The 11,000-nt window shown below is 46.7% G+C and overlaps 2 protein-coding genes across 3 annotated transcripts in view; both read left to right on the plus strand.

Annotated features, from left to right (window-relative positions):
• The window catches only part of LOC113055160 (polymerase delta-interacting protein 3-like), a 4,800-nt gene extending 4,632 nt beyond the window's left edge, over positions 1 to 168 (plus strand). For both annotated transcript variants that reach the window (XM_026221189.1, XM_026221197.1), the window contains exon 10: positions 1 to 168. This exon is cut by the window's left edge and continues 161 nt beyond it. In XM_026221189.1, coding sequence (XP_026076974.1) covers positions 1 to 29 — 29 coding nt within the window. In that variant the 3' untranslated portion in view covers positions 30 to 168.
• Positions 169 to 1,546: 1,378 nt separating this feature from the next.
• Positions 1,547 to 9,578, plus strand: LOC113055380 (ribosomal RNA-processing protein 7 homolog A-like). Its single transcript, XM_026221659.1, has 7 exons — positions 1,547 to 1,651; positions 1,802 to 1,950; positions 6,651 to 6,776; positions 6,889 to 7,012; positions 7,162 to 7,259; positions 7,340 to 7,547; positions 9,224 to 9,578. Exons 1-7 carry the CDS (start codon positions 1,600 to 1,602, stop codon positions 9,307 to 9,309), a joined length of 843 nt encoding a protein of 280 aa, XP_026077444.1. The 5' UTR covers positions 1,547 to 1,599; the 3' UTR covers positions 9,310 to 9,578.
• The last annotated feature ends 1,422 nt before the right edge of the window (positions 9,579 to 11,000 follow it).

Raw genomic sequence — 11,000 nt, forward strand, 5'->3', positions numbered from 1 at the left:
ACGCCACCGCCTTCCGCATCAAGATCTGACACACACACACACACACACACACACCACGTGAGCTTCTAGGGGCGCACCAGCTCCTGTTTCTGTTATCTTTTGTCTTTTAACACTGTTTCTGTGACCCTGTTCTCTCTTCTCTTCAGTAAAGGTCTTAGTTTATACTCAGCTGTGTTTGCTCTCTTTATTGTTCAGTCTTCTGTGAGATGTGTTCACGTTACACTATCATTCACAGGTTTGAGATCACTGTTCAGCTCAAACTGACGCATTACATCAGAAGTGACAGATAAAGAGTGTGTGATGTAACAGAGTAGAGGTCAGTAATCAGGACATGTCCGACACACAGAGTCCATCTGGGCCTCGGGACATGTGTATTCTACAGATCGCCTCATTTATGAAATACTGTTATGATGAATATAGGCTATTATAAACATTATACATCGCCTACACGCACACATTAGCACAGATGAGCAGTTAGAGAGTTAGTAAAACATCACAATACTTCGGGAAAATGACAAACAATGAGCTAAAAGTTCATGTGCAGTGCTCTCCATCTCTTCATTACACCCACCTTTAAGAAATGCATACTTTTTGTGAAGTGCTCCTGTTCAAGCACATAGGGTGGTGTTGGTGCAGTGGATAAGACACATGCCTTTGGTGTGAGAGAGCTGGGTTCGAATCCACTGTGAGACACCAATGTGTCCCTGAACAAGACACTTAACCCCTAGTTGCAGTTGTAAACATCAGATCATATTTGTTTTCTTTATTTTTATAAAAGCACAAAGTTTTGTTGATATTGTGACTGCATACAAATAAAAGTAGACCCTTTACAGTTACGAATGATGTATTACTGTTACCTTTATGAGCAAAAATGATGGCGTATCCAATGAAAACATGGAAATGATCATGCGGTCGTCTCCATGTCCTGACACAAACTATTGAATAAAGCGCACGTTTATCTGGGTCTAACATTTTAACATTGTCATATGCTTGAACTGTTCTATAGCTATAGATTTTATTTTGGGCAAGTCGTGATGATTTGAGAAGACTAAACTGATCAAACATAGACTCACTGTCTGCCGCTAGATGCTTGGTCATTACTTAAAAAACTAAAACTTACATGTAATGAACAAAAATCTTCCTAACATTCTTCTAAATTAACTTAAAAAAAAACGAAACTAAATATCATCACTTTGCTATTCTATACAAAACTATTTTAATAGCTGAAACAGTAGTAGTATTTCAAATAAATGCTGCTCTATTGAACTTTCTATTCATCTGTGAATCCTGAAAAATAGAATGTATTAAAAACTGTTCAACATTGATAATAATCAGAAATGTTTCTTGAGCAGTAAATTATCTTTTCATGATTTCTGAAGATCATGTGACACTGAAGACTGGAGGAATGATGCTGAAAATACAGCCTGGTTGGTTTTATTTGATAGAAAAGTGAACAGGGCACCCGTCTGATAAACTTATTTATGCTCATATTTCACCCAATTCCTTATTATTCAATTCTTGTGGAGATATATTCACTAGAATAACTATAGTTCCCAGCAGCCATTGCGTTTCTGTTTCCGGTGACGCGGGTAAACCAAGATGGCGCCGTCTGCAGATCAACACGCGCGCGTCATTCCCGGAGGCTTCAGTGGTAAAGTTAACATCTGTTTGTGTTTCAGTAACGTCTAGAAATCTGTTCCTTTATCCGGTAATCACGGAAGATGACACAGTTGCGCGTTGTGTCGTGTCTTTGAGCTGTAATATGATGTGTGTATGTGTGTGTATGTATGTGTGTGCGCAGTGCTGTCGCTGAGGTTCAGTGAGGATGACGCTCATGCTGCTCTTCATCAGCTGTGTGTTAAAGAGCACCGGGTCCGAGCGGAGTCCAGCACGAACCGACCACTGGACCGAACACTGTTCGTGCTCAACGTCCCTCCGTACTGCACGGAGGTCAGTCTCTTACACACACACACACTACTATAACTCACACAGACACACACTCAATACTTTTCATATAAGTTATTTATTTTACTAATTTTTATTTTTTAAAATTTATTTTAAATTTTAATTTTCTATTTAGTAATAATTGTATTATTATTATTCTCTAAAATGTCCCCCTTTAAAAACCCTTGATCTGGACAAGTGTTTCCCAAACTTTTCCATTCCATGACCCACCTAGACAAGTGAAATCAATTTCACGACCCACCAAAATATATATATATATATATATATATATATATATATATATATATATATATAATATATATATATATATATATATATATATATATATATAAAAATGTAAAAAAACGGTCGACATTAAGCCTATATCATTTTATTTTAGCGTACACCTGAAAAATGTAACTACTAATATTTAAGTTTTAATTTTTGTTAACAGACGTTGAAATATGTTGCGTCCATAAAACATGAAACAGGCTCACTCCAGTGAACTGTAACCTGTGCTGCTGTGTTGTGTTGCAGGAAATGTGTTCATGATCCTTGCGTGTGTGTCGAGAATGGAGCACAATCAAACACTTTTTTTTAGAAAAGCATAAGAAGCAAAGCAGAACTATCTAAAACAGTTTGGAGATTAAGATTATTGTATTAGAATAATTTGAGTAAGAAAAATAAAAAAAGATTTAACTTTGTTTGCCAATTACAGAGAATCCTGAGATTCAAGTTCAATACCTTTATTTGTCCCCCAGTGGGGCAATTAGTTTTACAGCATAGGAGCACACAAACTTACAAACACAAATACACAGTATAATAAAAAATTAAATAAATATAATGCACGTTCTGATCAAATAAAAAATAATGAGCAATGAACCTGATGGTAAAAACTGAAACTGTAGATATAAAGGATGAGAGAAGTCAGTCAAGATAGAGTTTGCTTTCTTAAAGAGCTGTTTTTCGTAGAGATCCTGTAAAGTTTCTTGTGAAAGCCCTATAATTTTACTACTGACGCTAACAACCTTGTTCAGTAAGTTCCCCTCTTTTACCCTCAAGGATTGAAACCAACAAACAAAGGAGAACGTAATAATAGACTCAATAAAAGAACGATAAAACAAAATCATCAAAGTAGAGTCAACCTGGAATTTAGATAGTTTTCTAAGACAAAAAAACGCTGCTGGCTTTTCTTATGGATCGAGTCAGTATTTTTCTTAAATGTCAGCTTGTTATCGAGGAAAGTGCCTAAGTAGTTATAAGACTCTACCGATTCGACTGTCTGACCATCAGTCACTAGTGTCAGGGGAAGGCTGAGCACGTCTAAAATCAATGCACATATCTTTTGTCTTTAAAACGTTTAAGGATAAAAAAAGATTCCTGACACCATTTTAAAAAGTAATCAATCACAGGACCATGCGAAGTTTCAGTGCTATTCAACAGGCTCACTATGACTGTGTCATCCGCAAACTTCAATATATGACGGTTTTCAAAACTACTACAAGAGTCATTTGTGTACAATATGTACAGCAAAGGAGAAAGAACGCACCCTTGTGGTGAACCAGTAGATGTTACAGATAGATCAGGAAATTTGCCATTTACTCTTACTCTTTGCGTTCTGCCTGTAAGACAGTCCAAGATCCAGCCAACAATACTACCTTCTAGACCAAAGTTATCCCTTAGTCTCTGAATTAGTAGATGAGGCTGAATAGTGTTGAAGGCAGATGAAAGATCAACAAACATCAATCTGACATGGTTGTTTGGACTGTCAAGGTGCTTACAGATGTAATTCAACAGAGTTATGGTGGCATCCTGAACACCTCTCCTGGTCCTGTACGTGAACCGCAGGCGATCCATTCGGTGTTCAGTAGTTTTCAGCAGTTCAGCTTTGATCAGTTTTTCCAGTGACTTCATCACTAATGAAGTCAGGGCTATAGGCCTTGTCATTTAATGATTTGGGATGCTTAGATTTACCAACAGGGACTATAGTAGACTGTGTCCACAGACTAGGCACCTTCTGTTGAGACAAGGATAAATTAAAAATATAATAAAAAATCGGGCCTAATTGTACAGCACAGTTGGAGAGTAATCGACTACTGATATTATCTGGACCAGCACTTGTTCTCTGAACCCGTGAACCAGTGTCCTTGTGTGCTGTGTGTTTCTCTTTGGGCACTGAACCAGTGTCCTTGTGTGCTGTGTGTATCTCTCTGGGCACTGAACCCGTGTCCTTGTGTGCTGTGTGTTTCTCTTTGAGCACTGAACCAGTGTCCTTGTGTGCTGTGTGTATCTCTTTGAGCACTGAACCCGTGTCCTTGTGTGCTGTGTGTATCTCTTTGGGCACTGAACCCGTGTCCTTGTGTGCTGTGTGTTTCTCTCTGGGCACTGAACCAGTGTCCTTGTGTGCTGTGTGTATCTCTCTGGGCACTGAACCCGTGTCCTTGTGTGCTGTGTGTATCTCTCTGGGCACTGAACCAGTGTCCTTGTGTGCTGTGTGTATCTCTCTGGGCACTGAACCAGTGTCCTTGTGTGCTGTGTGTATCTCTCTGGGCACTGAACCCGTGTCCTTGTGTGCTGTGTGTATCTCTCTGGGCACTGAACCAGTGTCCTTGTGTGCTGTGTGTATCTCTCTGGGCACTGAACCCGTGTCCTTGTGTGCTGTGTGTATCTCTCTGGGCACTGAACCCGTGTCCTTGTGTGCTGTGTGTATCTCTCTGGGCACTGAACCCGTGTCCTTGTGTGCTGTGTGTATCTCTCTGGGCACTGAACCAGTGTCCTTGTGTGCTGTGTGTTTCTCTCTGGGCACTGAACCAGTGTCCTTGTGTGCTGTGTGTATCTCTCTGGGCACTGAACCCGTGTCCTTGTGTGCTGTGTGTTTCTCTTTGAGCACTGAACCCGTGTCCTTGTGTGCTGTGTGTATCTCTTTGGGCACTGAACCCGTGTCCTTGTGTGCTGTGTGTATCTCTTTGGGCACTGAACCCGTGTCCTTGTGTGCTGTGTGTATCTCTTTGGGCACTGAACCCGTGTCCTTGTGTGCTGTGTGTTTCTCTTTGGGCACTGAACCCGTGTCCTTGTGTGCTGTGTGTTTCTCTTTGGGCACTGAACCCGTGTCCTTGTGTGCTGTGTGTATCTCTTTGGGCACTGAACCCGTGTCCTTGTGTGCTGTGTGTATCTCTTTGGGCACTGAACCCGTGTCCTTGTGTGCTGTGTGTATCTCTTTGGGCACTGAACCCGTGTCCTTGTGTGCTGTGTGTATCTCTTTGGGCACTGAACCCGTGTCCTTGTGTGCTGTGTGTTTCTCTTTGGGCACTGAACCCGTGTCCTTGTGTGCTGTGTGTATCTCTTTGGGCACTGAACCCGTGTCCTTGTGTGCTGTGTGTTTCTCTTTGGGCACTGAACCCGTGTCCTTGTGTGCTGTGTGTTTCTCTTTGGGCACTGAACCCGTGTCCTTGTGTGCTGTGTGTATCTCTTTGGGCACTGAACCCGTGTCCTTGTGTGCTGTGTGTTTCTCTTTGGGCACTGAACCCGTGTCCTTGTGTGCTGTGTGTATCTCTTTGGGCACTGAACCCGTGTCCTTGTGTGCTGTGTGTTTCTCTTTGGGCACTGAACCCGTGTCCTTGTGTGCTGTGTGTATCTCTTTGGGCACTGAACCCGTGTCCTTGTGTGCTGTGTGTTTCTCTTTGGGCACTGAACCCGTGTCCTTGTGTGCTGTGTGTTTCTCTTTGGGCACTGAACCCGTGGTCCTTGTGTGCTGTGTGTATCTCTTTGGGCACTGAACCCGTGTCCTTGTGTGCTGTGTGTTTCTCTTTGGGCACTGAACCCGTGTCCTTGTGTGCTGTGTGTATCTCTTTGGGCACTGAACCCGTGTCCTTGTGTGCTGTGTGTATCTCTTTGGGCACTGAACCCGTGTCCTTGTGTGCTGTGTGTTTCTCTCTGGGCACTGAACCCGTGTCCTTGTGTGCTGTGTGTATCTCTTTGGGCACTGAACCCGTGTCCTTGTGTGCTGTGTTTCTCTTTGGGCACTGAACCCGTGTCCTTGTGTGCTGTGTGTTTCTCTTGGGCACTGAACCCGTGTCCTTGTGTGCTGTGTGTATCTCTTTGGGCACTGAACCCGTGTCCTTGTGTGCTGTGTGTATCTCTTTGGGCACTGAACCCGTGTCCTTGTGTGCTGTGTGTTTCTCTCTGGGCACTGAACCCGTGTCCTTGTGTGCTGTGTGTATCTCTTTGGGCACTGAACCCGTGTCCTTGTGTGCTGTGTTTCTCTTTGGGCACTGAACCCGTGTCCTTGTGTGCTGTGTGTTTCTCTTTGGGCACTGAACCCGTGTCCTTGTGTGCTGTGTGTATCTCTTTGGGCACTGAACCCGTGTCCTTGTGTGCTGTGTGTTTCTCTTTGAGCACTGAACCAGTGTCCTTGTGTGCTGTGTTTCTCTCTGGGCACTGAACCCGTGTCCTTGTGTGCTGTGTTTCTCTTTGGGGACTGAACCCGTGTCCTTGTGTGCTGTGTGTATCTCTTTGGGCACTGAACCCGTGTCCTTGTGTGCTGTGTGTATCTCTTTGGGCACTGAACCCGTGTCCTTGTGTGCTGTGTGTTTCTCTTTGGGCACTGAACCCGTGTCCTTGTGTGCTGTGTGTTTCTCTCTGGGCTCTGAACCCGTGTGCTGTGTGTTTCTCTCTGGGCACTGAACCCATGTGCTGTGTGTTTCTAGAGTGTTCTGACAGAGGTGTTCAGCCGTTTCGGGTCTGTCCAGTCCGTGGAGCTGAAGGAGAGACCAGGAGCGTCAGAGACGAGCCACAGCGGGGTGTCCAGACACTTCACAGACACACTCAGACAGGTGACCCCTTCACAGCCACTAGAGCAGCTGACACATCACTGAACGTGATCGCACAGCATGTACTCATGATGATATACTGTGTGTGTGTGTGTGTGTGTGTGTGTATGTGTAGTGTTTCAGGGTGGCATACATCGTCTTCAAACACGCATCTGCAGTGAACGCAGCTAAACGGCACCCGGAGAACGTCCCGCTCGTCGTCTCTACAGCTGAGAGACCCGTCAGGACCGGCATCCACAGTGAGTGTGTGTGTGATGATACTGATGATGATGGTGATGAAGATATGATGATGATGGTGGTGTGTGTGATGAAGATATGATGATGATGATGATGATGGTGTGTGTGATGAAGATATGATGATACTGATGATCTATGTGTGTGTGTCTAGAGTGGATCCAGCAGTACTCAGACTCACTGATCAAAGCTTCATCACTACAGCAGGACATCGATCAGTTCATGAATAATTATGATAGACAGAAGGAGGAGGTGAGACACACACACACACACCCAAACACACACATACACAGAGCTACAGCTCATGAATTATTCATAATCTTTCCTGACAGGAGGCGGAGCGTCAGAACCAGGAGGCGGAGCAGCAGCAGGAGGATGAGGAGGGTTGGGTGAAGGTGACGAAGAGCAGCCGCGGCGTGAAGGTCCGCCCACACAGCGAGACAGCCAATGAGAGGATGCTCAAGAGGGAGAAGAAGAAGAGCGAGCGCAAGGAGCTGCTGAACTTCTACACGTGGCAGCACAGAAACACGCAGAAAGAACGTGAGTCTTGAGACGATCTGCAACTCGACGCCACATTCATGCATGCGTTAAGACTGTAAGATAGTGAATTAGTGTACGAGTCTGCTCCCTGATAATCACTGTCTCCATGCACCAAGCTACAAGAAGTATTTTATTATATTACACTAAATGTAAATTCTGGGCGTCAAGGCGGAAACTGAGCAAACTCGGAGTGGCGAGAACTTGGAGGGGCGAGATGCGAATTTAGAAGCGAGAAGATGGATACACTAGTGTACGAGTCTGCTACCTGAACTTTGCTGTCTTCTTGCGTCAAGCTAAAAGAAGTCTATTATTATATATAATAAAAAAAACTTGTGAAATTCTCTAAATGTTTATTCAGAGTGGTGAGACACAAATGCAATATGCGATCTCGGAGCATTGAGGCACAATCTCAGATCTGCGAACTTGGAGGGGGGGGAACTCGGAGGGGCGAGACACTAACTCGTAGGGGCGAGACCCAAACTCGGAGGGGCGACTCTGAGGGGCGAGACCCAAACTCGGAGGTGCGAACTCTGAGGGGCGAGACCCAAACTCGGAGGGGCGAGACCCAAACTCGGAGGGGCGACTCGTAGGGGCGAGACCCAAACTCGGAGGGGCGACTGAGGGGCGAGACCCAAACTCGGAGGGGCGAACTCTGAGGGGCGAGACCCAAACTCGTAGGGGCGAGACCCGAACTCGGAGGGGGGGGGAACTCAGAGGGCCGAGACACTAACTCGGAGGGCGAGACCCGAATTCAGAGGGGCGAGACCCAAACTCGGAGGGGCGAGACCCAAACTCGGAGGGGCGACTCGTAGGGGCGAGACCCAAACTCGGAGGGGCGACTCGTAGGGGCGAGACCCAAACTCGGAGGGGCGACTCGTAGGGGCGAGACCCAAACTTGGAGGGGCGAGACCCAAACTTGGAGGGGCGAGACCCAAACTTGGAGGGGCGAGACCCAAACTTGGAGGGGCGACTCTGAGGGGCGAGACCCAAACTCGGAGGGGCGAACTCGTAGGGGCGAGACCCAAACTCGTAGGGGCGAGACCCAAACTTGGAGGGGCGACTCGTAGGAGCGAGACCCAAACTCGGAGGGGCGAGACCCAAACTCGGAGGGGCGACTCGTAGGGGCGAGACCCAAACTCGGAGGGGCGACTCGTAGGGGCGAGACCCAAACTCGGAGGGGCGAGACCCAAACTCGGAGGGGCGAACTCTGAGGGGCGAGACCCAAACTCGGAGGGGCGAACTCTGAGGGGCGAGACCCAAACTCGGAGGGGCGAACTCTGAGGGGCGAGACCCAAACTCGGAGGGGTGAACTCGGAGGGGCGAACTCGGAGGGCAAGACGCAAACTCGGAGGGGCGAGACGCAAAACTCAAAAGGGCGAGACGCGATCTCGGAGGGGCGAACTCGGAGGGGCAAGACGCAAACTCGGAGGGGCTAGACCCGTACTCGGAGGGTCGAATTTATAGGGATGACACGCGATGTCGGTGGGGCGAATTCAGAGGGGCAAGACGCGAACTGGGAGGGGCTAACTTGGAGGTGCAAGACTCGATCTCCGTGGGGCAAGACGTTAACTTTTTTTTTTGTGTGCCTTTTTATGTCAAAGCTCATAATTCAGAGAATAAGTCAGGGAAGGGTGATGTGTGTCTGAGAGGCTCTCAAACCAAATAATCTGTTTCAGATATCGCTGAGCTAAGGAAGAAGTTTGAAGAGGACAAACAGAGAATCGCTGTACTGAGAGCACAGAGGAAATTCAGACCCTACTGATTCAACATACCCACAATCCTCGGCACCCGCTGAATTCATTTACCCACAATCCTCGGCACCCACTGAATTCATTTACCCACAATCCTCGGCACCCACTGGATCCATTTACCCACAATCCTCGGCACCCACTGGATCCATTTACCCACAATGCATCTGTTGGCTGTCTGCTGACATGAACGTTCATTTAAAAAAAAAAGTCTGCAGTGAGTCAGTCATAGAATTGTGATAATTGTGTTTGGAGCAAAAATAAACCATTATGATGCAGTGTATGTTTGAGGAATGTGTGTTAATTTTTGATTTGGGTCCTTCGTTTCGCTTTTTAAAAAAAAAAATTAATGTTGGCATATATTATGTACACACAAAATAATCAAATGCTTATATCGGTTACTGCCGATATAAGTTTTTTTTTTTTTTTTTTTTCAAACAATAAAAATGGCCCTTTGGTGACTGAATTTCTTGCAGTGAATTTGAGATTCGCCAATGAAACGGTTAATAGTAAAGCTGAATGGATTTATTTAGCAGGGTTCCGGCGCTGACGTCATGGGACAGTTCACGTGATTTCTGGGGGCGGGGAGAGGAGTCACGTGGTGCCGGAAATAAATGTGTGACTGTTTGAGGCATTCATTACTGATCGCGGGTCAAAAGCACTCTGTTATCAAGTAAAATTGCATTGATCTGTTTTACTTTAGTGTTGATCCGACATAATGCTGAACCAAAACCATCACCCAAACGAAGGAGCCCTGATCCAGAGAGAGGAAACAACAACAACATATCTGATCTTTAACACGACACACACATATTAGGGGTCATTTAGACCGGTGATCCCGGGTGTTTTAGGGCACAGGGGCTTCATTACTGTAGATGCCAGGGCGAGGGGGTCATTTAGACCGGTGATCCCGGGTGTTTTAGGGCACAGGGGCTTCATTAGTGCAGATGCGAGGGCGACGGGCATCATTTAGACTGGTGATCCCGGGTGTTTTAGGGCACAGGGGCTTCATTACTGCAGATGCGAGGGCGACGGGGTCATTTAGACCGGTGATCCCGGGTGTTTTAGGGCACAGGGGCTTCATTACTGCAGATGTGAGGGCGACGGGGGTCATTTAGACCGGTGATCCCGGGTGTTTTAGGGCACAGGGGCTTCATTAGTGCAGATGTGAGGGCGACGGGGGTCATTTAGACCGGTGATCCCGGGTGTTTTAGGGCACAGGGGCTTCATTACTGCAGATGCGAGGGCGACGGGTCATTTAGACCGGTGATCCCGGGTGTTTTAGGGCACAGGGGCTTCATTACTGCAGATGTGAGGGCGACGGGTCATTTAGACCGGTGATCCCGGGTGTTTTAGGGCACAGGGGCTTCATTACTGCAGATGTGAGGGCGACGGGTCATTTAGACCGGTGAACCCGGGTGTTTTAGGGCACAGGGGCTTCATTACTGCAGATGTGAGGGCGACGGGTCATTTAGACCGGTGATCCTGGGTGTTTTAGGGCACAGGGGCTTCATTACTGCAGATGTGAGGGCGACGGGTCATTTAGACCGGTGATCCCGGGCGTTTTAGGGCACAGGGGCTTCATTACTGCAGATGTGAGGGCGACGGGTCATTTAGACCGGTGATCCCGGGCGTTTTAGGGCACAGGGGCTTCATTACTGCAGATGTGAGGGCGACGGGTCATTTAGACCGGTGATCCTGGGTG

Source organism: Carassius auratus, chromosome 3 (genome assembly GCF_003368295.1).
Source record: "Carassius auratus strain Wakin chromosome 3, ASM336829v1, whole genome shotgun sequence".
Classification (NCBI taxonomy): Eukaryota; Metazoa; Chordata; class Actinopteri; order Cypriniformes; family Cyprinidae; genus Carassius; species Carassius auratus.

What these genes read in the sequence shown, in the direction of transcription:
- LOC113055380 (XM_026221659.1), top strand. Translation starts at nt 1,600, where the DNA reads ATGGCGCCGTCTGCAGATCAACACGCGCGCGTCATTCCCGGAGGCTTC. An exon ending in CGTCAGGACCGGCATCCACA is followed by an intron (nt 7,013 to 7,161) that starts GTGAGTGTGTGT and finishes GTGTGTGTCTAG; the next exon opens with AGTGGATCCAGCAGTACTCA. An exon ending in CAGAAACACGCAGAAAGAAC is followed by an intron (nt 7,548 to 9,223) that starts GTGAGTCTTGAG and finishes AATCTGTTTCAG; the next exon opens with ATATCGCTGAGCTAAGGAAG.